The following is a 25,760-nucleotide window of genomic DNA, read 5'->3' on the forward strand; positions in this document are numbered from 1 at the left end:
AAGTATAAGACATTGAATTGTCAAATAACTCATCCCTGATATCAAGGGGGAATGCCCGTATCCTTAAGGGATAAGCAAATTTCTGCCATGAGCGATTTGGAAGATTTGGCCCCTTAAAACAGTAACGCACCACTGATTAATAACCATCTTGGGGTAGAAGTGCTGCATATAACTTCACCCAATGTGACATCAAAATGGAGTGGGATTGAGGTGAGTGTGGACAGAGGGGTCCTGATGAGATGAGTGGCAATAGTGTGAGGAAGTGGGAAGATTACAGGCGTTAGCTGAATAGTTCTTAGAAAAGTGGCGCATAGGTAGTCATGGCAGTGAATAAGGGAACAGTACGAGTGAGTGTCTGGTGGAAAGAGGGCAGGGTAATGAAAAGGCAAAGACTTGCAAGTGCAATGGAGGATGCATAAGTAATGGTTGCCAATGAGATGAAACCTGTTGAAAACCTCATTGGAAAATGCCTAGAAAAGGGCATGGGGATATTCAAAAAGTGTTGGGTGAAAGAGGAAGAAAAGGTAAAGAGAGACAGAAAGAGGAAGAAAAGATAAAGAGAGACAGAAAGAAGGAAAATATGAGAGAAAAATACCATTGCAAAGATAAAAACTGGTTGGAAGGAGATTATATTCTCACACCTATCATCTACTGATCAATATATTTATTTAGTAGGTAGGATCTATAGCAAGCTCTAATTTTTAAAATATCTCAAATTTTCTGATTATTTTCCTGCGCACACTATCAAACCTTTTCTAATTTCAGAGCCAGTGATGATCAATGTATCCCTAATAACTTTGTTATGAGCATGCAGGCAATATTTTTGAGTGCGAATGCCCTCTAATATTTTTGGCTTGGCCTTGCACTTGTGTTAACGGGGTTGAACTGTGCATGGGAATTTCCAGTTGCCACATGGCTAAATAATTTGGAGCGAACATTGGTGATGATACCCCTTCAGACAAGAGACCTAAAACTCACATATGAGAGCGTAAAATACAGAAACTTAAATCTAAATGGCACAAAAGATTCAAATGCCTCACAGCAATAGATTACAGGTTCGGAGTTCCTCTAATTCTCTCAGTACACATTTCATAATTGATGTTTGGTAAAGAGATAGTCAGCTGTTAGTGTTCCAGAGACTGCAATCCGTCCATCCATTCATGCAGGATGTTTGATTCACACTAAGAGATGGATAACTCAATCTATGTGCTGCTGTGCATTGGACAGTGGGCTGTTCCATGACTCAGTGGTTTCCATTGTTATTCCAGTTATTGCATCATTGCCTTTCAAAAGTTTCAATAAAGTCAACAGAGCTGGAGTCCTTTTGGATTTACCAGCTCGATATTTTGACATTTATATTTTTACTGGCTACAGTTGAGGAAACCAAAGTGTAACAAGGGTAACAGATGCCAAGGTCTTCTGAACTAGATGATCTCTTTACTCTTGGAAGAAGGCTGAGGGTTGACCTAATAGAAGTCTTTAAAATAAATGAAAGGTTTTGATAGCATGGAAACAGAGAGAATGTTGCCCCTTGTAGGGAATGGAGGCGAGGCCACAATCAGGTCAGTCATCATCTTATTGCGCGATGGAGTAGTCTCAAGGAGCTGAATGGTCTTTATTCTAGTGTTCTTGTGGGAAGAACATAACTCAAAGCCATTAATGTATGATAGTCACCAAGGAATCTAGCTGGGAATTCAAAATAAACAATGTTACCCAAAGAATGGTCAGAATATGGAACTCACTACTATAAGGACTGGTTGAAGCAAATAGTATAGATGCATTTAAGCAAGATAAGCATTTACGGGAGAAGGGACTAGATAGCTATGGTGGTAGATTTAGATCAAAAACGATGGGAGGAGGCTCAAGTGGAGAATAAATACTGTAACAGACCCATTGGGCCGAATGGTCTGTTTTTGTGCCATACAATCACACACAATTTTGTAGGCATTTGGTAGCTTAGTGGCAATGTCACTGTAATGCCCAGGCTAATGTTCTGGGGACACTGGTTCAAATCCCATCATGGCAGCTGGTAGAATTTAAATTCAATTAATAAATGTGGAATATAAAGCCAGTCTAATTAATGACCACGAAACTATCAATTGTTGTAAAAACCCATCTGGTTCACTACTGTGCTTTAGGGAAGGAAATCTGCCGTCCTTACCAGGTCTGGCTTACGGTTGGAAGAGATGGCCTATCAGGGGATGACAGCAGCAACAGCCAGAGCAGTGGCACCATGGCTGGCTCTGTTAAGCAGGGAGGGACAAAGAACACTAGAGCAACAGTTATAGGGGACTCTATCGTGACGGGTGCAAATACACGCTTCTGTGGACGTGTATGTTGCCTCCCTGGTGCCAGGGTTCAGGATGTCTCTGAACAGGCAGAAAACATTTGGAAAGGAGAGGGTGAACAACCAGAGGTCGGGTACATATTGGTACTAATGACATAGGCAGGAAGAGTGATGAGGTCCTGCAGCAGCAGTTTAGGGAGTTAGGTAGAAAGTTAAAAAGCAGGACCTCTAGGGTTGTAATCTCAGGATTACCCCCTGTGCCAAGTGCCAGTGAGACTAGGAATAGGAAGATAGTGCAGCTCAACACATGGCTAAACAGCTGGTGTAGGAGGGAGGGTTTCAGATATCTGGATCATTGGGGTCTCTTCAGGGGCAGGTGGGACCTGTACAAGAAGGACAGTTGCATCTAAACTGGAAAGGCATAAAATATTCTGGCCAGGAGGTTTGCTAATATCGCATGGGAAGACTTAAACTAGTTTGGCAGGGGGCTGGAAACCAAAGCAAAGGTGAATTAACTGAAGAGGAACCAGAGAGTAGGGCCGGTAAAACTCAGAGAAAGAGCAGGCAGGGTGTAGTTGCTAATCGAAGAGGGTCTGGTGGACTGAAGTGCATTTGTTTCAATGCGAGAAGTGTACCAGTTAAGCACTTAAGAGCTTGGATTAGTACTTGGAACTATGATGTTGTTGCTAAACTTGGTTAAGGGAAGGACAGGATTGGCAGCTTAACATTCCAGGTTACAGATGTTTCAGGGGGATGTAAAAGAGGTGGGGGAGTTGCACTACTGGTTAAGGAGAATATCACAGCTGTACTGCAGGAGGACACCTCAGAGCGCTCATACAGCGAGGCAATATGGGTAGAACTCAGGTATAGGAAGGGTATAGGAAGGGTGTAGTCACAATGTTGGGGGTTTACTATAGGCCACCCAACAGCCAGTGGGAGATAGAGGAACAGATATGTAGGCAGATTTTGGCAAGGTGTAAAAGTAACAGGGTTGTTGAGATTTTAACTTCCCCTATATTGACTGGGGCTCACTTAGTGCTAGGGGCGTGGATGGGGCAGAGTTTGTAAGAAGCATCCAGGAAGGCTTCTTGAAACAGTAAGTGGATAGTCCAACTAGGGAAGGGGCCATAATGGACCTGGTATTGGGGAATGAGCCCGGCCAGGTGGTCGACGTTTCAGTAGGGAGCAGCTCGGGAACAATAATCACAATTCAGTAAGCTTTAAGGTACTGATGGATAAGGATATGGATAAGTGTAGTCCTCAAGTTAAGGTGCTAAACTGGGGGAAGGCTAATTACAACAATATTAGGCAGGAACTGAAGAATGGAGATTGCGGGCAGATGTTCAAGGGCAAATCAACATCTGGCATGTGGGAGGCTTTCAAGTGTAAGTTGAAAGGGATTCAGGACCGGCACATTCCTGTAAGGATGAAGGATAAGTATGGCAAGTTTTAGGAACCTTGGATAACGAGAGATATTGTGAGCCTAGTCAAAGAGAAAATGGAAGCATCTGTCAAGGCTAGGGGGCTGGGAACACACGAAGCAAGTTTGGAATACAAGGAAAGTAGAAAGAAACTTAAGCAAGGAGAAAGGAGGGCTAAAAAGTGTCATGAAAAATCATTGGCCAGCAGGATTAAGGAAAGTCCCAAGGCTTTTTATACATATATAAAGAGCAAGAGGGCAGCCAGGGAGAGAGTTGGTCCACTCAAGGACAGGGGAGGGAATCTATGCATGGAGCCAGAGGAAATGGGCGAGGTATTAAATGAGTACTTTGCGTCAGTATTCACCAAAGAGAAAGACTTGGTGGATGATGAATTTGTGAAAGGGTGTGTAGATAGTTTGAGTCATGTTGAGATCAAAAAGAGGGTGGTATTCGGGTTCTTGAGAAACATTAAGGTAGACAAGTCCCCAGGGTCTGATAGGATATACCCCAAAATACTGAGAGAGGCAAGGGAAGAAATTGCTGGGACCTTGAGAGAAATCTTTGTATCCTCACTGGCTACAGGGGAGTTATGATGTGGAGATGCCGGCGTTGGACTGGGGTGAACACAGTAAGAAGTCTCACAACACCAGGTTAAAGTCCAACAGGTTTATTTGCTAGCAAATACCATAAGCTTTCGGAGCGCTGCTCCTTCGTCAAGGAAGGAGCAGCGCTCCGAAAGCTTATGGTATTTGCTACCAAATAAACCTGTTGGACTTTAACCTGGTGTTGTGAGACTTCTTACAGGGGAGTTCCCAGAGGATTGGAGAATAGCCAATCTTGTTCCTTTGTTTAAGAAGGGTAGCAAGAATAATCCAGGTAATTACAGGCCAGTGAGCCTTACGTCAGTGGTAGGGAAATTGTTGGAGAGGATTCTTTGAGACAGGATTGAGACTTGGAAATAAGTGGATGTATTAGCAAGAGGCAACATGGTTTTGTGAAGGGGAGGTCATGTCTCACTAACTTGATCGAGTTTTTTGAGGAAGTGATGAAGATGATTGATGAGGGTAGGGCAGTGGATGTTGTCTACATGACTTCAGTAAGGTTTTTGACAAGGTCCCTTATGGCAGACTGGAGCAGAAGGTGAAGTCACATGGAATCAGAGATGAACTGGCAAGGTGGATACAGAACTGGCTCGGTCAAAGAAGACAGAGGGTAGCAGTGGAAGGGTGTGTTTCTGAATGGAGGGCTGTGACAAGTGGCATTCCTCAGGGATCAGTGCTGGGACCTTTGCTGTTCATAAATATATATATATATATATTATTTGAAAGAAAATGTAACTGGTTTGATTAATAAGTTTGCAGATGACACAAAGGTTGGTGAATTTGCAGATAGTGATGAGGACCATCAGAGAATACAGCAGGATATAGATCAGTTGGAGGCTTGGGCGGAGAGATGGCAGATGGAGTTTAATCTGGACAAATGTAAGGTAATGCATTTTGGAAGGTTTAATAAAGATAGGAAATATACAGTAAATGACAGAACCCTTAAGAGTATTGATAGGCAGAGGGATCTGGGTATACAGGTCACTGAAAGTGGCAATGCAGGTGGAGGAGGTAGTCAAGAAGGCATACGGCATGCTTTCCTTCATCGGCCGGGGCTTTGAGTTTAAAAATTGGCAAGTCATGTTGCAGCTTTATAGAACCTTAGTTAGGCTACACTTGGAATATAGTGTTCAATTCTCATCAACACACCACCAGAAGGATGTGCAGGCTTTGGAGAGGGTACAGAAAAGATTTACCAGGATGTTGCCTGGCATGGAAGGCATTGAGGAGAGGTTGGAGAAACTTGATTTATTCTCACTGGAACGACGGATGTTGAGGGGCGACCTGATAGAAGTCTACAAGATTATGAGGGGCATGGACAGAGTGGATAGTCAGAAGCTTTTTCCCAGGGTGGAAGAGTCAATTACCAGGGGGCATAGGTTTAAGGTGCGAGGGGCAAGGTTTAAAGGAGAAGTACAAGGTAATGTTTTTTACACAGAGAGTAGTGGGTACCTAGAATTCTCTGCCGGAGGAGGTAGTGGACGCAGATACGATAGTGAGTTTTAAGGGGCGTCTGGACAAATACATGAATAGGATGAGAATAGAGGGATATGGTCCCCGGAAGGGTAGGGGGTTTTAGTTCAGTCGGTGCAGGCTTGGAGGGCCGAAGGGCCTGTTCCTGTGCTGTAATTTTCTTTGTTCTTTGTACATGTGACTCCAGAGCCATGGCCTTGCAAATCATTCAATCCAAGGGCAAGTAGGGATGGGCAATAAATGATGGCCTTGCCAGAAGCTACTGCATCCCATGAACAAAGAAAACAAACCCTATGAAATTATACCAGGACTTGAAGGGTTAAAGGATGAGGCAAGGTTGCACGAACTTGGTTTGTATTTAGTTTAGAAGGTTGAGGAGTGAACTTATCAAAGCATTTAAAATGATAACAAGATTCAAGAAGGTTCAATTCCGGCTTTGAGTCACTGTCTGCGTGGAGTTTGCACGTTCTCCCTGTGTCTGCATAGGTTTCCTCCGGGTGCTCCAGTTTCCTCCCATAGTCCAAAGATGTGCGGGTTAGGTTGATTGGCCATGGTAAATTGACCATTAGTGTCAGTAGGGTTAGCAGGGTAAATATGTGGGGTTATGGAGATAAGGCCTGGGTGGGGTTGTTGTTGGTGCAGGTTTGATGGGCCGAATGGCCTCCTTCTGCATTGTAGGAATTCTATGAATTATAAATAAATTATTTCCCCTGCAAAGGAATAAAGCACAAGTGGCCATTTGGGAGTGAAATCTGGAAACATTTTTCCACAGAAAGGGCAACTGAAATCTGAACTTGAGATCAGTGAACTTATGAATACTGGACTAATGGGAATTTGAGATTGCTAGACTTTTGTTAGGTAGGGGAATCGAGGGACATAAAGCAAAGGTGGGTAAGTGGAATTTTAGTGTGGATCAGATACAACTTAAATAAATGAACATGATCAAGGTGAAGAATGGCCTACTGCTGCCCTTGCCCGCCACGGGAATCGGAGCGGGTGAGGGATGGACCATGGAAAGGTCCGTTGACCTTGGGTGGGATTTTATGGTTTCGGCACGAGCGAGGCCGTAAAATCCCACCCTTTTCCAGCCTCGCCTACTGTCAGGATCATCCAGTCTTGCCGAAGGTTAGTGGTGTTTTGGTCGGACCGCTGAATCTCCCACAGTGAGTCTGGCCATGATGAAGCCAGAAAATTCCAGCCACAATATCAGTATATTGCTGTGTATTGTTCAGATCTGCAGTATTGGGATGTGCTACTGTGTGCCCTAGAGAGCTGCATTTCCAGTTGATTTGCTGTGTGTTTTGTAAATGTGCAGTGTATTAGTGTGAAATGCTGTGTATTTTGGACACCTGCAACATCCATATGCACTGCTGCGTGTTTGCAAATCTGCAGACTCCAGGTACATTGCTGTGTATTTTGCAATCATTCTGTGTGTTTTACTGCAGATGACCCATCTCGGGATGTGTTGCTGTGTGTTTCTGTGGGTTTTATACACATGCAGCTCAGTGTAGATTTCACAATAATGTACAGAGCTGCAGTATCTACATGTGTTTGTATGGTTTGCCAATCTGGTGTTTGAGTGGGGATTTCACTGTATTATGTAGATGTGCAGTCTCTGCATGCCTGTGACCATACAGATATAAACCCAGTGGGAGTGTGAATTTCTGTGCATTATACAGACCTGCAGTCTGGGTGTGTTTCCATAGGTTTTGCTGACTTGGAGTTTGTGTGAATTATTGTCATGCATTTTTAAAACCCTTGTTTGGTGTTTGTACAATACCTTTAAGGATAAGGCTAATCTTGCAACAAAATACATTGGATTCAATACAATTCACAAAAAAAATTTATATTCCTTAAAACGCTCTTTCAAGGGATTAGATAATGCTCGCTGAGCTGGGAGATGTCAGTGCTGGGAAATAGAACACTTTGCCAATTCTTGCTTTCAGTGTCAAACACTCACAGGCTGGACACAGCACAGATCAAAGTAAAGATCTCCTCTACACTGTTCAATTGAGCATTCCCAGAGCAACGACATGTAAGTTAGATAGAGTAAAGCTCCCTCTACTCTGTTCTAAACTGAACACATGCATCTTCTGAATATAACAGAGTGGGACTGACCTAAGTTTAGAGTGTGAAAAGGTTAGAGTGTGTGGAAAGTTAAAATAATCCAGAAGTTTGAACCAAGGTTTAGTAAGTTGAGTTAGGTTGACCCTAGACTTTTTTTTATTCATTTGTGGGACTTGGGCATCACTGGCTGGCCAGTATTTATTGCCCATCTCTGGTTGCTCTTGAACTGAGTGGCTTGCTACGCCATTTCAGTGGGCAGTTGAGAGTCAACCACATTGCTGTGACTCTTGAGTCACATGTAGGCCAGACCAGCTAAGGAGGGCAGATTTCCTTCCCTAAAGGACATTAGTGAACCAAATGGGTCTTTCCGACAATCGACAATTGTTTCATGATCATCCGTAGATTCTTTAATTCTAATTTTTTTTAATTGAATTAAAATTCTACCATCTGCTGTGACAGGATTCAAACCCGAGTCCCCAGAGCATTAAATGTTTCTGAATTAATAGTCTAGCAATAATACCACTAGCCATTGCCTACCCTAAACTGAAGTTAGACTGAATGAGAGGTTAGAGTGCTTTGGGTTAGAGTGACTCTGGGGCATCAGAGTGACTGCCGTTTTGAGGACAAGATGGGGGAAGGGTGGCAGTGATGGTGGATTTAGTGATTCTGGTGGGTTAGATTAACACAGGGAAGGTTACAGTGACTGTGGAGAGGTTAGAGTAACTGGGAGCATGAAGTGATTAGAGAGCACCTTGGTATTTGGGGAGTTAGTGAGTCAGGGATCAGTGACGCTGTGTTAGAATGAGTCAGGGTTGGTGAGGGGGTTAGTGTGAGTAACTGGGAGCATAAGGTGGTTAGAAAACCCCATTGTTACTTGGGGAGTTAGAGTGAGTCGGGGACCGGGGTGCTTCTTGTGTTAGAATGAGTCAGGGATTAGGATGATGCTGTGTTAGAGTGAGTCAGGGTTGGTGAGAGGGTTAGGGTGGGTGGTGGTATGTCCCTTGTGTTGTCTAGTTAGTTTGAGATTCCCATTCCACTGTTCTGACATCTTTCACAAGCAGAAATAATATGAAAAAAAGTGGGGTACATTTTGAATCAGTTGGGGAAAAGTCACCATTTGAAACTCCCAAGACCCTCACATATTAGAAAAAGATCCAAATAAAAACTGAGCTGCCTGAGCTAAATAGAAGACATTAATCAACCTCCTCTGGGAGGCTTTACTCTATTTATAGTATTCTGTTGCATTTGATTTGGAAGATTGTCTTATCCTAGTCATAAATTGTAATGTGATTTGCGGCTCCATTTCAAATCTTCTTTGCTCTACCAAGCACAACGGGAATGGTTACCTACAGACAGAGATATGGAGATATTCCCAGGAACACAATGCCATTTTGGGCCCATTTGGAGAGCTTTTGACTGAGGATGACCTCATCTACCTGGAGAAGCAGATTGAGACAGTCCAAGTGATGAAGAAGTGCCAGGAGTACGAGGCAGAGCTAAACCAGTTGGCGGTACAGCTGCGAACCATTCTCCCTGCTCCCATTGTCAACCTAACCGTCAACACTCAGCTTTTGCATCAGGAGGCAAGCAAAGGGGAACATGCACCTTTGCCTATTTGGTGCAACAGGATATCCGGCATTGTGAGGACTATGTCACTGCTCCTGGCAAATCTGAATGAAAAGGACCGTGCAGAGTACGAAAGCCGGGAAATTACTAGAATGCCAAATATGGAATTGGCAGCAGTCTTCTCTCCAACACCTGACCAAAGGTCCACAAGAATGAGCAGGAACAAAGTGGAGAATGAGATTCAGCAGTTTGGTGTCTCCGTACGTACACTCAAAGCAAACTTTGAAAAGCAAGGTGTGATGAAAGAAAAGGTATTGGCATGTGGTGACACACAGGGAAATCAGCAAGATATGGCAAAGGAAGACAAGAGCACTGGGGAGTTAAACTCTAATACTTCTGAATGTAGAGTTAGGACTCAAAGTGCAGAAGCTACTATTGATGGTATCATCATTGTTGAAGATGAATCTTGTCAAGCAGATATCACCAGAGCTCAGTTGAGTGATGGACAATTGCCCAATCCTGCATGGTCAGGCAGCAGGGAGGACAGAAGTGACTCAGGAATTGGTTCAAAGGATAATTCAGCGGAAGAGAAAACAGCACAGTCGCTTGTGACAGAGTCAACAAGCCTGAGGAAAGAAAGAATAGTTGTATTATTCCTGGGTCACTGGAAAAAGTCAACTTACACCATGTCCTTGAGAATGAAAGTCAGAGACCTACGTAAAGTTGCTAGCATTGAAAACAACATTGAGCCACCAAAAGACAGAGGTTTGGCTGAAACGGGGGAGAGCAGTCAAAATCCAGAGCTGGAAACACAGCTGGAACCCCAAACTAAGCAATCCATTCAGAATGGAAAATGTAGACATCTGTTCCTACAACAAAGGACCATCACCAAACTAATTAGCAATTGGAGAAATATCATATCCCACGTTCCATCCAGGCAGATTAGACGACTGAATCGGCAGAGAATCACCTACTCGCCCGAACAGTTTCTCCCCCGTGTTAATGGTGTCCCTGTTGACCACAATAGCCTGACCCTTGACCTTTTCATGCTGGGATACTTTCACATCCTTGAACTCGACCTGCCCCCAGATGAAAGGAAGATGAGGCACCTTCTGTGCTTCGAGGTGTTTGACCACTTGGGAAAGTTCAGTTGGGACTTGGTCCGTGCATTCCATAAAACCGTCATTGAGGAGATCGATGTTGGCAAAAGGGATTGGAAGGATGGGTTTGAAGATATTAAGCAAAGGTTCTTCAGCAACCCTGAAAACATGGCGGCCATAATGGACTGCCCCACACCGCATGTGACAGCTGTGAGACCAGTGCCCAAAGTCATCGTGCAAAGTGCCACACCTGAAGAGGATGAGATGTCAATAGGCTACTCCTATGACCTCGGAGGTTTCAGCAATGATGAGATTTGCAAGTATATTGACAGAAGCTTTGCTTTCTGGAAGGATAAGGAAGCTGAAATATTTGATTTTGAGGAGTAGCTACGGATGACTGTCCGTTCTAATGGTGTGTCTAGAATTCCTCCAACTGATGGGAGAACAATAGGAGTTCTTAATTCTGTAGCCCAGATGGATTTGAGTTTCATACAATTGTAACCTAGAACAAAGAGGACACATATTTTCGGTGCTAGTAAAGTCACTGACTGCATTATAAGTTGAGTCCTGACTAGTGGATATGTCAATTACACCTAAGTGCTGAAATCATTGAACTGTCATTACTAATCACAGAATCCAGTAATCCACTCTCCATAATGAATAGAACTCAATATTTCCCTCTCTATAATGACTCTACCATTACAGAAACCTTGAAGCTTGCTAGCACTCTCTACCCATGTACATCTCTAGATAGAGCAGAAGTTCATCAGGAATGAATTGATCTGTTACTTATTTAAATAAGTAACAGATCAATTCAACCAATCACCAAATGAGCCACATGTATTAGAAAAATAATTATTCCTCCCAAATCCATTGTTAGAGGTCCAACACATTCACCTTGTAACACTGTGCTACCAATGGAGTCAAACTCATGGAGAGCAACATAACCTTCCTCAATTATTGTGTTCTCGCATCTTGCTCCCCATACAGTGTATAATCAAACTTTACCCCATTCATTTAATCTTTCTCCAGAGGGAATGTACAATCTGTCCTATCCTGGATTTAATGGCACTCATTTAATCTTCTTCAATAGGCCAAATGTAATCTGTTTTATTATGGACTTTATCTATCACCTAAACTCATTTTACTGCTCTATTTTCATCTCCTCTAGCAGGTTCAAGATTATCAGCAAAGCAAGCCTCCCTCCATCGCACACCACTGGTAGAACTTGAACAACTTTAACTTTACCAAAAAATCACATACCCTATATATAGCTATGAAGCCTCTATTATGCATTGCGTCAATCCATCAATGTATTGAGTCAACAGCTTGTTTTTCTTTCATACTGTTTCATAGTCAGAATATTTCAAAGCATAATATATCCAAGAAATTTTTTTCAGTGCTGTGAATGTTATTTCAAGACAAACTTTGAAAATCATTCACATGCAACAAGATGCCATAAACAGCAATGCTTTGGATGCCTAATTCATCTGTTTGGGTGGAACTATTTGAGGAAAGGTTTGGTTGGTTGGTTAGGACAGCAGGCAAATTTCTGCACTGCAGACGGTTGCTCAGATTAATGAATCATCTGAAAACATGCAGCTAGAACAGGGTTTCAAACAATGACCTTACAACTCGGGTGTGAGTGTTGCCAGTTGAGCCAAATATAAGCTAACACTGCTTTCTGTGACTAGTGGCAAGTTCAAGATTATCGGCAAAATGATACTCCCTTCATCACACACCACCGATAGAACTTGAACAACTTTAACTTTACTAGTTAAAAGTAACTCATTTGAAACTGCCTTGAAATGTAATCATAGCTAAAATGCACCTGACACATCTCCACTCACTTTAAAATCCCTTCACCTCCACATGATAGTATGAGTAAGAAATAAGATAGTATGAGCATTGATGAATAAAAGGAAAAGGATGAATTAGAAAAAATAATCAAAATAAATGTTCAAGTTTTTTATTTGATTTATTATTGTCACATGTATTGGGATACAGTGAAAAGTACTGCTTCTTGCACGCTATACAGACAAATCATACCATTCATAGAGTACATAGAGGAGAAAGAAAGGAGAGGGTGCAGAATTTGCATTGCAAGTACAGATAGGGTGAGATAAGAGAAAGATCAGCTTAATATATGGGTGGTCCATTACTGTGTAAGTAAAGGTAAACATTGATTTGTTGCCTCATTGGGTGTGCTCTAGTCTGACTCATTCTGTGGATGTGAGAGGTAGCTCAACTCACTGAGAAAAAAGGAAAGCAAGAACTTGCAATTATATAGCGTCCTTCACAACCCAAAAACATTCCAAATGCAGCCAATGAAGCATTTTTTGAAGGGCTGTCACTGTTGTAATGTAGGAAAGAGCAGCCAATTCTGCACACAGAGAAATCCCATCAATAGCAGTGAAATAAATGACCAGATGTCATAGTCATGTTGATTCGGATTCAAAGTACAGTAGTATTATATCACAGCATTTTCTGCAGTTGGAATTTCATTCTGTTAGTGCTCCCTTTGCTTACCCCTCTCCCAGGCAGAATATCTGAATATATTTGTATAGTGACCTGACCCCACTCATCAAACCCCCTCCATCAAGGAGGTTGCATTTGGATCACCCAATTCTCTAATCAAAAGTTTACGATCTGGCAATGAGGCTGTGAACATGGTTGATGCCTTTAATGAGCAACTGAGGGTCACCTTCATCCTATCAGTCTTTTCCAACTCCATTAAGGGCCGTTGAAACTTGCACTGATTCTCAAAAAATTAGAGCTTAGAAGAATGCTGCAAATGGAAATTTGGATGAATGGTTCTTGGCTCTTCCCTATTTTTCTTGAGAGATTAAGAATAGCCAATGACCTGTTAGCGAAGTCCCTGCAGCATTTAATAAGGACAAAAATTAGCCTCCAAATATCAAATGCCTTCTTTAGGAAATATTGTCCACTTTGTTCAATAGTTAAATCTGTACATGGAAATGGTTGTGAGCTCAGTCTTTCAGGGTCATTGTGAAGAGATTGGATTGGTTCAAGTAGCCGTTTTGCTGAGGTAGTGATGTCAGATATCTTGCAAAACGCTAATATTCTGTGTTTCTGTGTCACTGTTTGATTTGCTGAATAATTAAAAAAGATAAATGATTTTCAAATATTTCTCATGATTTGAATGAAAGGTTGATGTCTGTGAATGGAGTTTATCTGTTGCAGCATTTGCACTCGCTGATATTTGGCCTGGCTATATCATGTAAAAACTCTTCCACTCAAAACAGGCTCCTGCGGCTTTAGTCAACTGACCTTAAGACGATTAGGTGTTAGCCATCAAAATGTAAAACAATCCTTGTATATCAATATTACATTCTGTTAAAGCTTACACATCGATGGTAGTCCCACATATCAATTCACATACATCTCTATTGGTTTCTGTCAAGAGATTGAGATTCTTCCCACTCAAGCTCCAGTGAGTCCAGTGTCTCATTTGGTCCTGGATAGAAGCTTGCTAGTGCTCTGCATTGGTTAGCTGCCAGCTTTTAATCCATTAAATACCAGCCATGACCTTGCACTCATTTCATGTGCAATTGGCTCTACCAACCATTGCCTAAGCTCCTGCGTCTTGGGGGTGGTCAATGGCATGTACCCTTACAACATGAGAGAGAGGAAGAGAGAGAGTGAGTGTGTTCATTTGGTATCAGGCAAATAGAAACCATAGATAAAAACAAATTACTGCGGATGCTGGAATCTGAACCCAAAAGAGAAAATGCTGAAAAATCTCAGCAGGTCTGGCAGCATCTGTGAGGAGAGAAAATAGCTGATGTTTCGAATGCAGATGACCCTTTGTCCTCATCAAAGGGTCATCTGGACTCGAAATGTCAGCTATTTTCTCTCCTCACAGATGCTGCCAGTCCTGCTGAGATTTTCCAGCATTTTCTCTTTTGGCAATAGAAACCCTACCAGTGTGGATTTCTGCTGTAGGTTGGACACTCTTAAACAATGAAATACGTTTTTGACCAGAGCAAACATCAGCTGATCAGGATTAAAATCAAATCATGTAATTTGATTTTTACAATTCCTCCACCGATCCGATATGGCTGCTTCACCTGCAACGATCGAGACATTGATGGTAAGAATATTGCATGTTGTGAGAATTCTAAGGTTCTTGGACTTGGCAAAGGAACGGATTTGTTTGTCATAATTCAGGAAGATTTATTAAGTATAAAAATTATCAAACCAGGGGACAGTTGAAAGGTTGTGAGAGGTGTTACTTCCCATGTTAATCTTAGATAGGGAGCATGCTGCTTGGACCTTGCTGTCTCTTCCTCTCTGCCTCAGTAACGTAATTCCTTTTTCTGTATCTTGCTATGATGTCTGTATGCTATCGCGAGGCAATCTGCTCTGACATGAAGATGACTGAAGTTCTCTTTTATCCTGTTTGAGATGTGAGAGTTGCCATATGCACTACCCATTTCTATCTGATGATTGGTGCTGAAAGAGCATGATAGCTCTGTTATTAGTCAAAGTCAGCTGAGCTCTATCGTTGTGACCAAAGTTCACATCCCATCACCTTACAAGGCACCTTTGGCCTGATCACTTTTTGTTGGACTATATGGTATTTTCTGCAAAAATAGTTATATCCCATAAGCCTTTGGAAAGTGACTAAACTAACCCTTCCCTTTATGTGGTCTTTGTCTGCACGAGCATCTTGATTGATCTTAAGCTATCTTCTAGTTCAGGTTAAGTAAAACCCATTGAGGGAAAATCTCAGCAGGTCTGGCAGCATCTGTAAGGAAAGAAAAGAGCTCCAGATGACCTTTTGACAAAACCCATGTCGATTTTTAGTAACACAAGATCAGGAATTGCATAAAGGTTTCTCACAAGGTTTCTGTAAAAATACTTCAATAACTGTAGATCAGGTTTAGGCTAATGCTTTGTCCTGATATTTAGCTGAATTCATTGTATAGACATAATTTAAAATGAATAAAATTTGTCCCCATGAATCTCTATGGACTCGAAGATCCTATTAAAAGACGTAGGTATGGGTACCAGTAAATCATTGGAGCCTAAAGACAAAGGGACTCCTAGATTCTAAGATTCCACAGATATATAGGGTGGAATTTTCCGCTAGCCAAAGTCAATGGAATTTTGAATGGCTCGCCACTCCCTCCATGACAGGGCCTTAAAATTCAGCTGAGTGGTTTCAATAAGATGAAATGATGACATGATTAAATGTAGATTATAGTTGAATATACTTCCTTTTAGATGACAATACAATCAATATAATTAAATATCAAGTATAATACCATTGCAATTCTTTTATACATTCTACAGAATATCATGCTCCACACCTCAGAAAGGGTAAAGGATCATTACATTAATCTCCCACTTATTCTCTTACTGCCCCCAAACTCCTGTTTTGCCTCATTTATTTTTGTCTTGCTCTATTGTCTGTTACTTTATCAGCTGGATAAACCTATTATCCACAATTGTGTGAAAGATAATTTTGACTTTGTGAGACAATGTACAACAGGAGATATTGGGTCAGACACCAACTATATAACAGTCCCAATTTTCATTTTCACTTAATTTTCTGTCAAATCATTGTCCCTACTGCCAATCCACTTTGGGAGAAGATTGGAAGGGCTGGGATTTGGAAAAGGAGATTGAAGGGTTTGGGGTGCAGGAGAAAAGGCTGGGGGGGGGTGGGGTGGTGTTGAGAGGGAAGGTTGGAGAGGTTAGGGGCATGGAATGGAAGTTTGAGGGGTTAAGCGTGTGGGAGAGATGATTGGAGGGTTTGGGGCTGTGAGTGAGGAGGTTGGCGTGGTTGGAGTGTGGATGAGGAGGTTTATAGGGATTGGGGATGTGGGTGAGGAGGTTGGAAAGGTTGGGCTGTGCATGAGGAGGTTGGAGGGGTTGGGGCTGTGCATGAGGAGGTTGGAGGGGTTGGGGCTGTGGGTGAGGAAGTTGGAGGGGTTGGGGTTGAGAGGAAAGGTTGGGAGGCTTAAGGCTGTGGGTGAAGAAGTTGGAGAGATTGGGGCTGTGGGTGAGGAGGTTGGAGGGCTTGACCTAAACCAAACGACTACTTATTTTTCAGTTTGTTTGAAGGTGGGAGATATATCGGACACAGCGGAATGATGAAATGGTTTCTTCAGCTTGGGTCATGTTTTAAATCATTGGTTTCACTCATTCTCCACAGCAAAAGGAAGAAACTGCACTCTTCAGTGATCTTCCTCTATGGAAAAGAGAAATGATGATACAGAAACTGAACAGAGAAAAGTACGTATCACCAGAATATAGACTGAGCAGTAGAGTCAGCAACTACTAATGGAGTGCCCAACTTCAGAACTCATTTCTTCCAGGAAGTATCTGAAGCTTAAAACCGGGTGGAAAATGCAGATGCAGGCTCAAGAGATGAGCCAACAGAGTAATTTATTGTGACCTACTCTGCGAGTGGCTTACATTCACTGCTCGCGCAATGACCTCCACCTTGAGTAATTTAATTTTAGAATATCTTCCACCAAGGTGACGCTTGCCCAGGGTGACTAGAAATAAGTTATTGCTTCAATGACTTAAACAGAGGGATTATTCCCAGTCACCCACATCCAGAAGACCAACAGCAAGGCTCTGTCTGCATAAATCTCATTGTTAGAGGTATCTGAATGAATGAACCAGTCTGGGTAGATATGGCAGTTTGCTGCATGGTCAGACTTGGACCTGAGTCTGATCCTTTTCAACCCTGCTATCTCCAATGGTGACACACTGTGCTGAGATATCATATAATTCCATTTTCCATCTCCATTTCCTCTTGTGATACTACTTCGTGGGCACTGGTCATTCCCTCCACACCTCATCCAGGTGACCATTTTACATGTTGGCTAGCTGTCTGACCATCGGGTGCATCATAGCCAAGCCCAATCTTGTCCTCACCTGGTGTACACATATTTCTAGTCGGGACAGTGCAGTATGATCGGAACAGAAAGCCTGACTGTGTAACTGTCTCGTCCTAACCTGGGAACATCGAAGCCAACATAAATATCCCAATTTGTACATCAGCTGAGATCAGTTAAACTGACTCTAAAACCAGCAATTGGACTTGGAACTTCTGGACTGTGTGACTGTTAACCACAGTCCAATCTGCAAATCTGTTTGTACCTTTTTAAATTCAATTCCTGGTGAGAAACCCTTGAACATGTCCTGCTAAGTCTCAGTCTTTTGATCACTTCTGTTATGTTTATGGACAGCTCCTCAACATGTTTTTAACACATTCTTTTGCTTTGCTCTTAATAGGAAGAAGCAAAGGTGAGTGTTGCCGTTGGAGTTGGAATCAATTTGACTCTATTCTTTCAAGCTTGGCTGGTAGATGACTGTCGGGTTAATTCAGAAGGTGTGCAGTCAGCTGCACTGCAGGTCAGCCAGCGGCAACTCCAAGAGCAGTGAATCCATTCTCAACCAGGCAAAGAGGAAGGTTTGTCACCCTGAGGTACAGTCCAGTAGCAACATTACGTTAACAACAGAATTCTCGAAAAAGGATTCTGCATCAGTTCAATCAACCTGACCAGGTAGCCATGCCACTCATTCCAACCTCATCCCCTTCCTCACTCACTCTCACCTCCCCCCCCCCCCCCTTCCTCAGGCGCTCACTCTGACCTCCCCCCCCCCCCCCCTTCCTCAGGTGCTCACTCTGACCTCCCCCCCCCTTCCTCAGGCGCTCACTCTGACCTCCCCCCCCCCCCCCTTCCTCAGGTGCTCACTCTGACCTCCCCCCCCTTCCTCAGGCGCTCACTCTGACCTCCTCCCCTGCTCTTGGAGTTGCCGAGACTTAGCAGGACATGTTCAAGGGGTGCCAAGGAATGGCAGTTCCTAGATGACTTGCCGAAGATTTACAGCAGAAGCCTTGGGAGAGTGTGCTGATACCTCCCTGTTTTTTTTGCCTAGAGTCATAGATCAATAATCAGCTCTGGTAATGTTCCCTCTCCTAACCTGGCACAGTGCCTGCAAGCACTGCTTCAGCTGAGACTGTCCAACAACAGGCAGGGAGCCAATCTAGGAGCTCAATCCTGAATGGTTTAGTGCCACATCCAGCAGTGTATTTACCCACTGTGGCACTTAACTAATTTAACACCAGTTGACAACTAGAAGACAACAAGTTACCCCAGGATTGTGAGGGGTAGGGTGGGGATGGGGTTAATTTTATCAATGCCATTGGGGTGGGTTGTGTGATGGGTGGGAAATCCACTTTGATTAGAGTCAGTGACCAGTGAAGTTGAAAAATAATCCATTGTTCCACAGGATTCTGGAAGAGAAAAGGAAGGAAATAGAGAACCAAGAGATGAATGAGCAATCTGCAATCCTCAAGCAGCTTGGATATGATGAAAACCAACTGCTGCCATGGCAACGGCATGCCATCCTCATTAACTCTAACTTCCTGAAAAGTGGAAATTCTCAGAGACAATAGCCTTCTTCTGGGAGAAAAGAAACTTTGAGAATCCGATCAGCATCAGTTCCAATCTGTTTTCTTTTCTCAAACTACAATGCTTGCATCTAGCATTCTTCACACTGGGATAAAAAGCTGGAAATATTCATGGAGAGAATTCAAGTTAATGTTTGAGGTCAATGACCTTTCGTCAGAACTGGAAAATGTTTGAAATGTAACTGATGGTAAATGGAAACTAGTTGATCCTCTGTTCATGGAGAAAGCAGAGAGCTCTCAGCCCATGCTGGTTGGGGTCGGTGATGAAGAGACTGATTGGACATCCATGGTTAAACACCGGTTAGGGCTGGGAAACTGGAGACTGCTAAAGTCACAGAGAGGGATGGACAAGTCCTGGATATGCAAAGAGATTGGAGGGAGGGAGGGATGGGAGATAAAAGAAGTGTCAAGTTAGGAAGAATACAGTTTTGAGGCCAAAAACAGGCTGAAACACCCATATCATTACATTCCCTAGGCCTTTCTCACAATCATGTGCTCACACAAATCTTTCTTACAATTATAGCATCGACACAGAAGGCAATCATTTTGGCTATTTGTGCCAATGTCAGCTTTTTGCAGCAGCTATCCAATTAATCCTACTCCATTCCTCTTTCCCAATAGCTCTGTGCACTTTCTTCTTCCAAGTTTTAACCCTTTCTTTAGGTTATGTCTGCCTTCTCAGGTGGATGTGGTGTATCCTCCTGTGAGGCCTTCCTTGTACTCCATCTTCACAACAAGCTTATCTTACACAAGGCCTTCAGACCTCACAATCATATCCTCACAGGCCTTTATCACGTCATATAGCTGGTAGTATTTCAAGGAACTGCAGGGGAGTTATTTCTGATGACTGACCAATACTTATCCTCAATCAACATAAAAAAGCTTATAGATCATTATCACATTGCAGTCTGAGGGAGCTTGCAATGAGAAAATTGGCTGCCATGTTTCCTACATTACAAAAGTGAATCATTCAAAAGTACTTTATTGGTGGTAAAGCACTTGGGGACATTTTGAGTTTATGAAAGGTGCAATAGAAATTCAGGATTTTCTTTCTTTCACATTCATATTCTCATTTGGTTTTCTTTACTCTTGCATTAAGCCTCCCTTACAGTTACGTATTCAGACCACTTCATCACACATCCTCACAAGGCAACATTATTTCCTCTTAACTAGGCTTTTGTCACATGCATATCGTCACACTGATATTCTCACACAAGGGTATCCTCACATCAGGCCTTCCTCTCATTCTTACCCTCATGCCAGGTTATCCTAAAACTGCACGAGATGTTTATCACACTCACATCTTCATAAAAGATTTTCTATTTATATCCTTCCACAAGGCTTTTCTTGCACGCCTATCCTCACACCAGGTTTCCTTAGAAACCTTTTTCTTAAGAGACCTTTATGCTCACAAACATATTGTCACAAGGCCTTACACCAGGCTGTTGCCACAGTCACATTCTCACACCAAGCCTTCCTCTCAGTCAATCCTACAGATTGAACATACATGAACAAAATATTCTTTCACTCTTTTATCCACCTCCTCTCTGGTTTCGAGGGAAGCCTGAGGTCTTTTCAAGTTGCGATTTGTTGGGGACATCTTTGTAGCCCTATATAAAATGCAACAAAGTGAGTCACAACATCTGAACTGAATACATTTTACAAATTATTGTTTGTTGATGAAAATCCAGCAGCATAATTAATAATTATCAAAATGCAATGCTCTAATTATCATGCAAATAAATTATTTTTGTGAAAGTTGATTATTTATAAATGTGTTACATTACAGGGTGAATTTTATGTGGGGGCATTTGCAATAGGTCATTTGAAAACCTACTGACTTAACAGAAAGGCTACCCCTCAACAATAACACACTGCCAGCAGCCAAAACATGCAAAAGGGAGGACTTCCTCCCCTCAAAGGGAGGAAGTCCCGCCCTCAGGACCTGCCAGCAAGTCTGACTAGCTAGCAACTCCAGCAGTCCCAGCAGCGCCAGAACTCAGTCATGGATGTTGCTAGGACTGCAAGCAGAACCATGAGCAAGACAGCAATGAACCCAGAAGTATCCAGATTCGGATCAGTCTGGGATTTTTGGGCAGGGTGGGATCAGGCACCTTAGGAGGAGTACAAGGCAGGTAGGGGGAGGGGCAGTCACCTTGGGGGTGTACCTACAATGTGAACAGGGCACCCACTCACCAAGGTGAACCCCTCTTTCTTCCCACTTTTTCACCTCAGATAGTGATAAAGTAGACTACCTACTGTGTTATGGAAAACTGGCAAGTTGACAACAGCTTTACAATCTGATGTCATCAGCCCACATTTTACACATACGAGGGGTGGCAGCAGTTCCAATTTGCAAACATAATATCCTGGCCCACACTTGCAATTACCTTGATTAAATCTAATGGGAAATGTATTTCGCCATCGCAGCAAACACCATGGAATAGTTCCACTATTTGGTCATCAGTGTGTCAAGTGACTACTTGGCTCATTGTGAAGTAAGGTTGCAAACTGTGTTCTGATCCCTGCAGGAAACTATGAACCAAGATTACCAAATTTAATGAATGACCCCCAAATTACCAGCAAGATTCCACTTTTTGTCACTTTTACTTGAACATGAATCAGGACCAATGCAAATTACATGTGAATTAACAGGAAATTGATACATTAAATAAGGTAAATTTCACTTTAAATAGCCAATACAACAAAGATACATCTTATGCATCGCCAAGCATTCACATCACTCCTCACAAATGTAGCTACATTTAAACAACATGCTGTTCTTTATGGTTCGTCAGGAGTCCTATCTGACAACAGTTTTCACTTCTGAATTTTAAAGACATGGTTATCATCAGCAAGGCACACTTCTACAAGCCCTCTCTCCTTGAAGTCATGACAGACCTGATGTAGCTTTCTAGAGTTCATTTTCAACTGATAAACCAACAATATTAAACTTCACGGTTTGGCTACTTCTGGGAAAGCACCTTACTCTTTAGCATCTCTGAGCTATTCGCACAGCTTTACAGATTTTATATCTTTTTAAGCCAGCATTACACAGCTCCCAAGAGATCCTGGCCGGAACTCCATCACCTTGTCTGCCACAGAATAGGTGCAGGCGAGGGTCCAACAACGGAAATCTCAGGTGAGAATTTCCGGTCTCGCCCGAGTGAGGCCATAAAATCCCACCCATCTCATAGAACATAGAACATAGAAAAGCTACAGCACAAACAGGCCCTTCGGCCCACAAGTTGCACCGAACATGTCCCTACCTACTGGGCTTACCTATAACCCTCTATCTTACTAACTTCCATGAACTTATCCAAAAGTCTCTTAAAAGACCCTATCGAATCCGCCTCCACCACCACTACCGGCAGTCAATTCCACGCAGCCACCACCCTCTGAGTGAAAAACTTACCCCTAACATCTCCTCTGTACCTACTCCCCAGCACCCTAAACCTGTGACCTCTTGTGGCAACCATTTCAGCCCTGGGTAAAAGCCTCTGAGAATCCACTCTATCAACATCTTATACACCTCTATCAGGTCACCTCTCATCCTTCGCCTCTCCAAGGAGAAAAGACCTAGCTCTCTCAACCTATCCTCATAAGGCATACCACCTAATCCAGGCAACATCCTTGTAAATCTCCTCTGCACCCTTTCAATGGTTTCCACATCCTTTCTGTAATGAGGCGACCAGAACTGGGCACAGTACTCCAGGGGTCTGACCAGGGTCCTATACAGCTGCAGCATTATCTCCCAATTTCTAAACTCAATTCCTCTATTGATGAAGGCCAGTATTCCATACGCCTTCTTAACCACAGCCTCCACCTGCGACGCTGCTTTGAGCGTCCTATGAACCCGGACCCCAAGATCCTTCTGATCTTCCACACTGCCAAGCGTCTGACCCTTAATATTATATTCTTTCATCCTATTCGACCTGCCAAAATGAACCACCACACACTTATCTGGGTTGAAGTCCATCTGCCACTTCTCCGCCCAGTCTTGCATCTTATCTATGTCTTGTTGCAACTGCTGACATCCCTCTGCACTATCCACAACTCCACCGACCTTTGTGTCATCAGCAAACTTGCCAACCCATCCTTCCACTTCCTCATTCAGGTCATTTATAAAAATCACAAAGAGCAAGGGTCCCAGAACAGATCCCTGGGGCACTCCACTGGTGACCGACCTCCATGCTGAAAAAGACCCATCTACAATCACTCTTTGCCTTCTGTGGGCAAGCCAGTTCTGAATCCACAAGGCAATGTCCCCTTGTATCCCATGCCCCTTCACTTTCTCAATGAGCCTTGCATAGGGCACCTTATCAAACGCCTTGCTGAAATCCATATAAACTACATCTACCGCTCTTCCCTCGTCTATGTGTTTAGTTACATCTTCAAAAAATTCAATTAGGCTCGTAAGGCATGATCTGCCTTGGACAAAGCCATGCTGGCTAATTCTGATCATACTATTCCTCTCCAGATGTTCATAAATCCTGCCTCTCAGGATCTTCTCCATTAACTTACCAACCACTGAGGTTAGACTCACCGGTCTATAATTTCCCGGGCTATCTCTTCTCCCTTTCTTGAATAACGGAACCAGATCCGCAATCCTCCAAAACCTCTCCCGTCTCCATTGATGACGCAAAGATCATCGCCAAAGGCTCAGCAATCTCTTCCCTCGCCTCCCACAGTAACCTGGGGTACATCCCATCCGGTCCCGGCAATTTATCTAACTTGATGCTTTTCAAAAGCTCCAACACATCCTCTTTCCTAATGTCCACATGCTCAATCTTCTCAGTCCACTGCAAGTCTGCACTGCAACTACCAAGATCCTTTTCCACTGTGAATACTGAAGCAAAGTATTCATTGAGTACCTCTGCCATTTCTACTGGTTCTATACAGACTTTCCCACCGTCACATTTGATAGGTCCTACTCCTTCACATCTTATCCTCTTGCTCTTAACATACTTGTAGAATGCCTTGGGGTTTTCCTTTATCCTGTCTGCCAAGGCCTTCTCATGACCCCTTCTTGCTCTTCTAATTTCCCTCAAGTTCCTTCCTACTAGTCATATACTCTTCTAGATTTCTAACATTACCTAGCTCCCTGAACCTTTTGTAGGCTTTTCTTTTCTGTCAAGCAGAGAAACCAGGGTGACCAGGTTTTCATAAGTCAAAATGGAGACACATTGTAAAGCCTTGGGAAGGTGGGGTTCTGTGATGATTGATATGTTGGATGGCCTATGGCAAGAGTTTGGGGAGGAGGCAGTTGAAGGTAGCAGGTAATCTCCCAGAGCTGGCAACCTGATTAAGATACCCAACCATTGAAGATAGCAGTTACGAACCACACTTTTTCCACCAGTGATTTTGTTGTTAGCTAAGATTACAGAGTTGTCTGGAGACTGGGGAAATCCACTGCTGTTGGCTACCAAATTACTCTACTGTAGAGGTTGTAGTATTCCAACAGTTATTTGCAATCCACATGCAAGATACCTTCCAAAACAGCCTTTCACAGTCAATTGGCATTATAATGTCTGGTGACAATTGTCCATGAAAGGCTTGATTTGGAAGGCATCTTGTACGTAGATTGCAAATACCTACTGAAACAGGTCATCCTCTACAGTTATTTGGACTCACTGGCTGTTGATATCCCCATTCAACAATGTCATCACAGCAGCAGCATTTACAGAATAGTGGAAAATGTTTTGTTTTTAAGTCTAGAATCTGGAAATGGACAATTGTACATTTCAAAGATTGTTCCTTAGCTTAGAAAAAAAAGAGAAGGGGCAATTGGATTCCAATCCTCCATCAACATTTTAACCTTGTTCTGCAGGGAGAGGGGTGCCCTATGTTTTATTAGGCAGGAAGGTGTGGGGCCTGGTGGGTGGGGTGTCAGGACACCATGGCAACATAATTAGCATAAATCACAGGAACATTTAAAAGCCTCATTGTTTTCATTGACATTGATGCACAATGGATTCTGGCAATAAAATAGACATTTTCAGTTGCAAATTAGCAAATGCACCTCAAATGTGGGAGAAGTTTGTCCAGAGCCACAAGCAAGAAAACACGCAATCTTCCAAATGAGAAGTTTGGTCGTGTGCCATGGCTCAACCATGTTAATGGATGGGTTGATGTACAGCATTGTCAATCTTTTAAAGACTGATTTTACAAAAAGGTCCTGTAAACTAGGTCTTGACGTCTTCCCAGTCCAGACCAGAATGAGGCCCCCTTAAATCTCTGCTCCTTTTCCCAAGTCACATCTCAACCAGGACAACAAACTGGGCTCCTCTTGACAGTTAAAGCCAAAGCCTGGTCCTGAATTAAAAAGTTTAAAAGTTTATTTATTAGTGTCACAAGTGGGCTTACATTAACACTGCAATTAAGTTACTGTGAAAATCCCCTAGTTGCCAAACTCCGGCACCTGTTCAGGTACATTGAGGGAGAAGTTAGCATGGCAAATGCACCTAACCAGCACGTCTTTCGGACTGCGGGAGGAAACCAAAGCACCTGGAGGAAACCCATGCAGACACGGGGAGAAAGTGCAGACTCCCCATTCCTCTCATCATTCATCTTCCCTTTAAAACTAAAACACTGGCTTCCACTTTTAACCACATTCCCAACACAAAACACAAAGTTTGAAGGAGCAAGTGGGATTGGGGAGTCAGGTTTCAGGCAGAATAGAAGTGGATGGATGAGCAAACAGTGCAGAATTACACTCCTGCTTGCTTGCAACTTTGCATGTATTAAACGGGGTAATTTCAAAAAAAGTTCAGACTTTACAAGCTA

The 25,760-nt window shown here is 42.9% G+C and overlaps 2 protein-coding genes across 2 annotated transcripts in view; both read left to right on the plus strand.

Moving 5' to 3' along the window:
• LOC144491391 (espin-like protein) overlaps positions 1-20,735 on the plus strand; it is an 83,062-nt gene extending 62,327 nt beyond the window's left edge. The window contains exons 10-11 of the mRNA XM_078209151.1: positions 16,701-16,780; positions 18,794-20,735. Of these exons, the coding sequence (XP_078065277.1) occupies positions 16,701-16,780; positions 18,794-18,959 (246 nt within the window). The 3' untranslated portion in view covers positions 18,960-20,735. The remainder of the gene's footprint in view (positions 1-16,700; positions 16,781-18,793) is intronic.
• Positions 423-10,903, plus strand: espnlb (espin like b). The gene is made up of 3 exons (XM_078203667.1): positions 423-524; positions 9,179-10,120; positions 10,166-10,903. The coding sequence occupies exons 1-3, from the start codon at positions 423-425 to the stop codon at positions 10,901-10,903; spliced, it is 1,782 nt and encodes a 593-aa protein (XP_078059793.1).
• Positions 20,736-25,760: the final 5,025 nt, after the last annotated feature.

Source organism: Mustelus asterias, chromosome 3 (genome assembly GCF_964213995.1).
Source record: "Mustelus asterias chromosome 3, sMusAst1.hap1.1, whole genome shotgun sequence".
Lineage (NCBI taxonomy): Eukaryota > Metazoa > Chordata > Chondrichthyes > Carcharhiniformes > Triakidae > Mustelus > Mustelus asterias.

Excerpts from the sequence above, each read along its gene's own strand:
- espnlb (XM_078203667.1), top strand. The coding sequence starts at position 423 with ATGGTTGCCAATGAGATGAAACCTGTTGAAAACCTCATTGGAAAATGC. Across the intron at positions 525-9,178 it reads GGGTGAAAGAGGAAGAAAAG|CACAACGGGAATGGTTACCT; the intron begins GTAAAGAGAGAC and ends TGCTCTACCAAG. Across the intron at positions 10,121-10,165 it reads CCATGTCCTTGAGAATGAAA|CCACCAAAAGACAGAGGTTT; the intron begins GTCAGAGACCTA and ends AACAACATTGAG.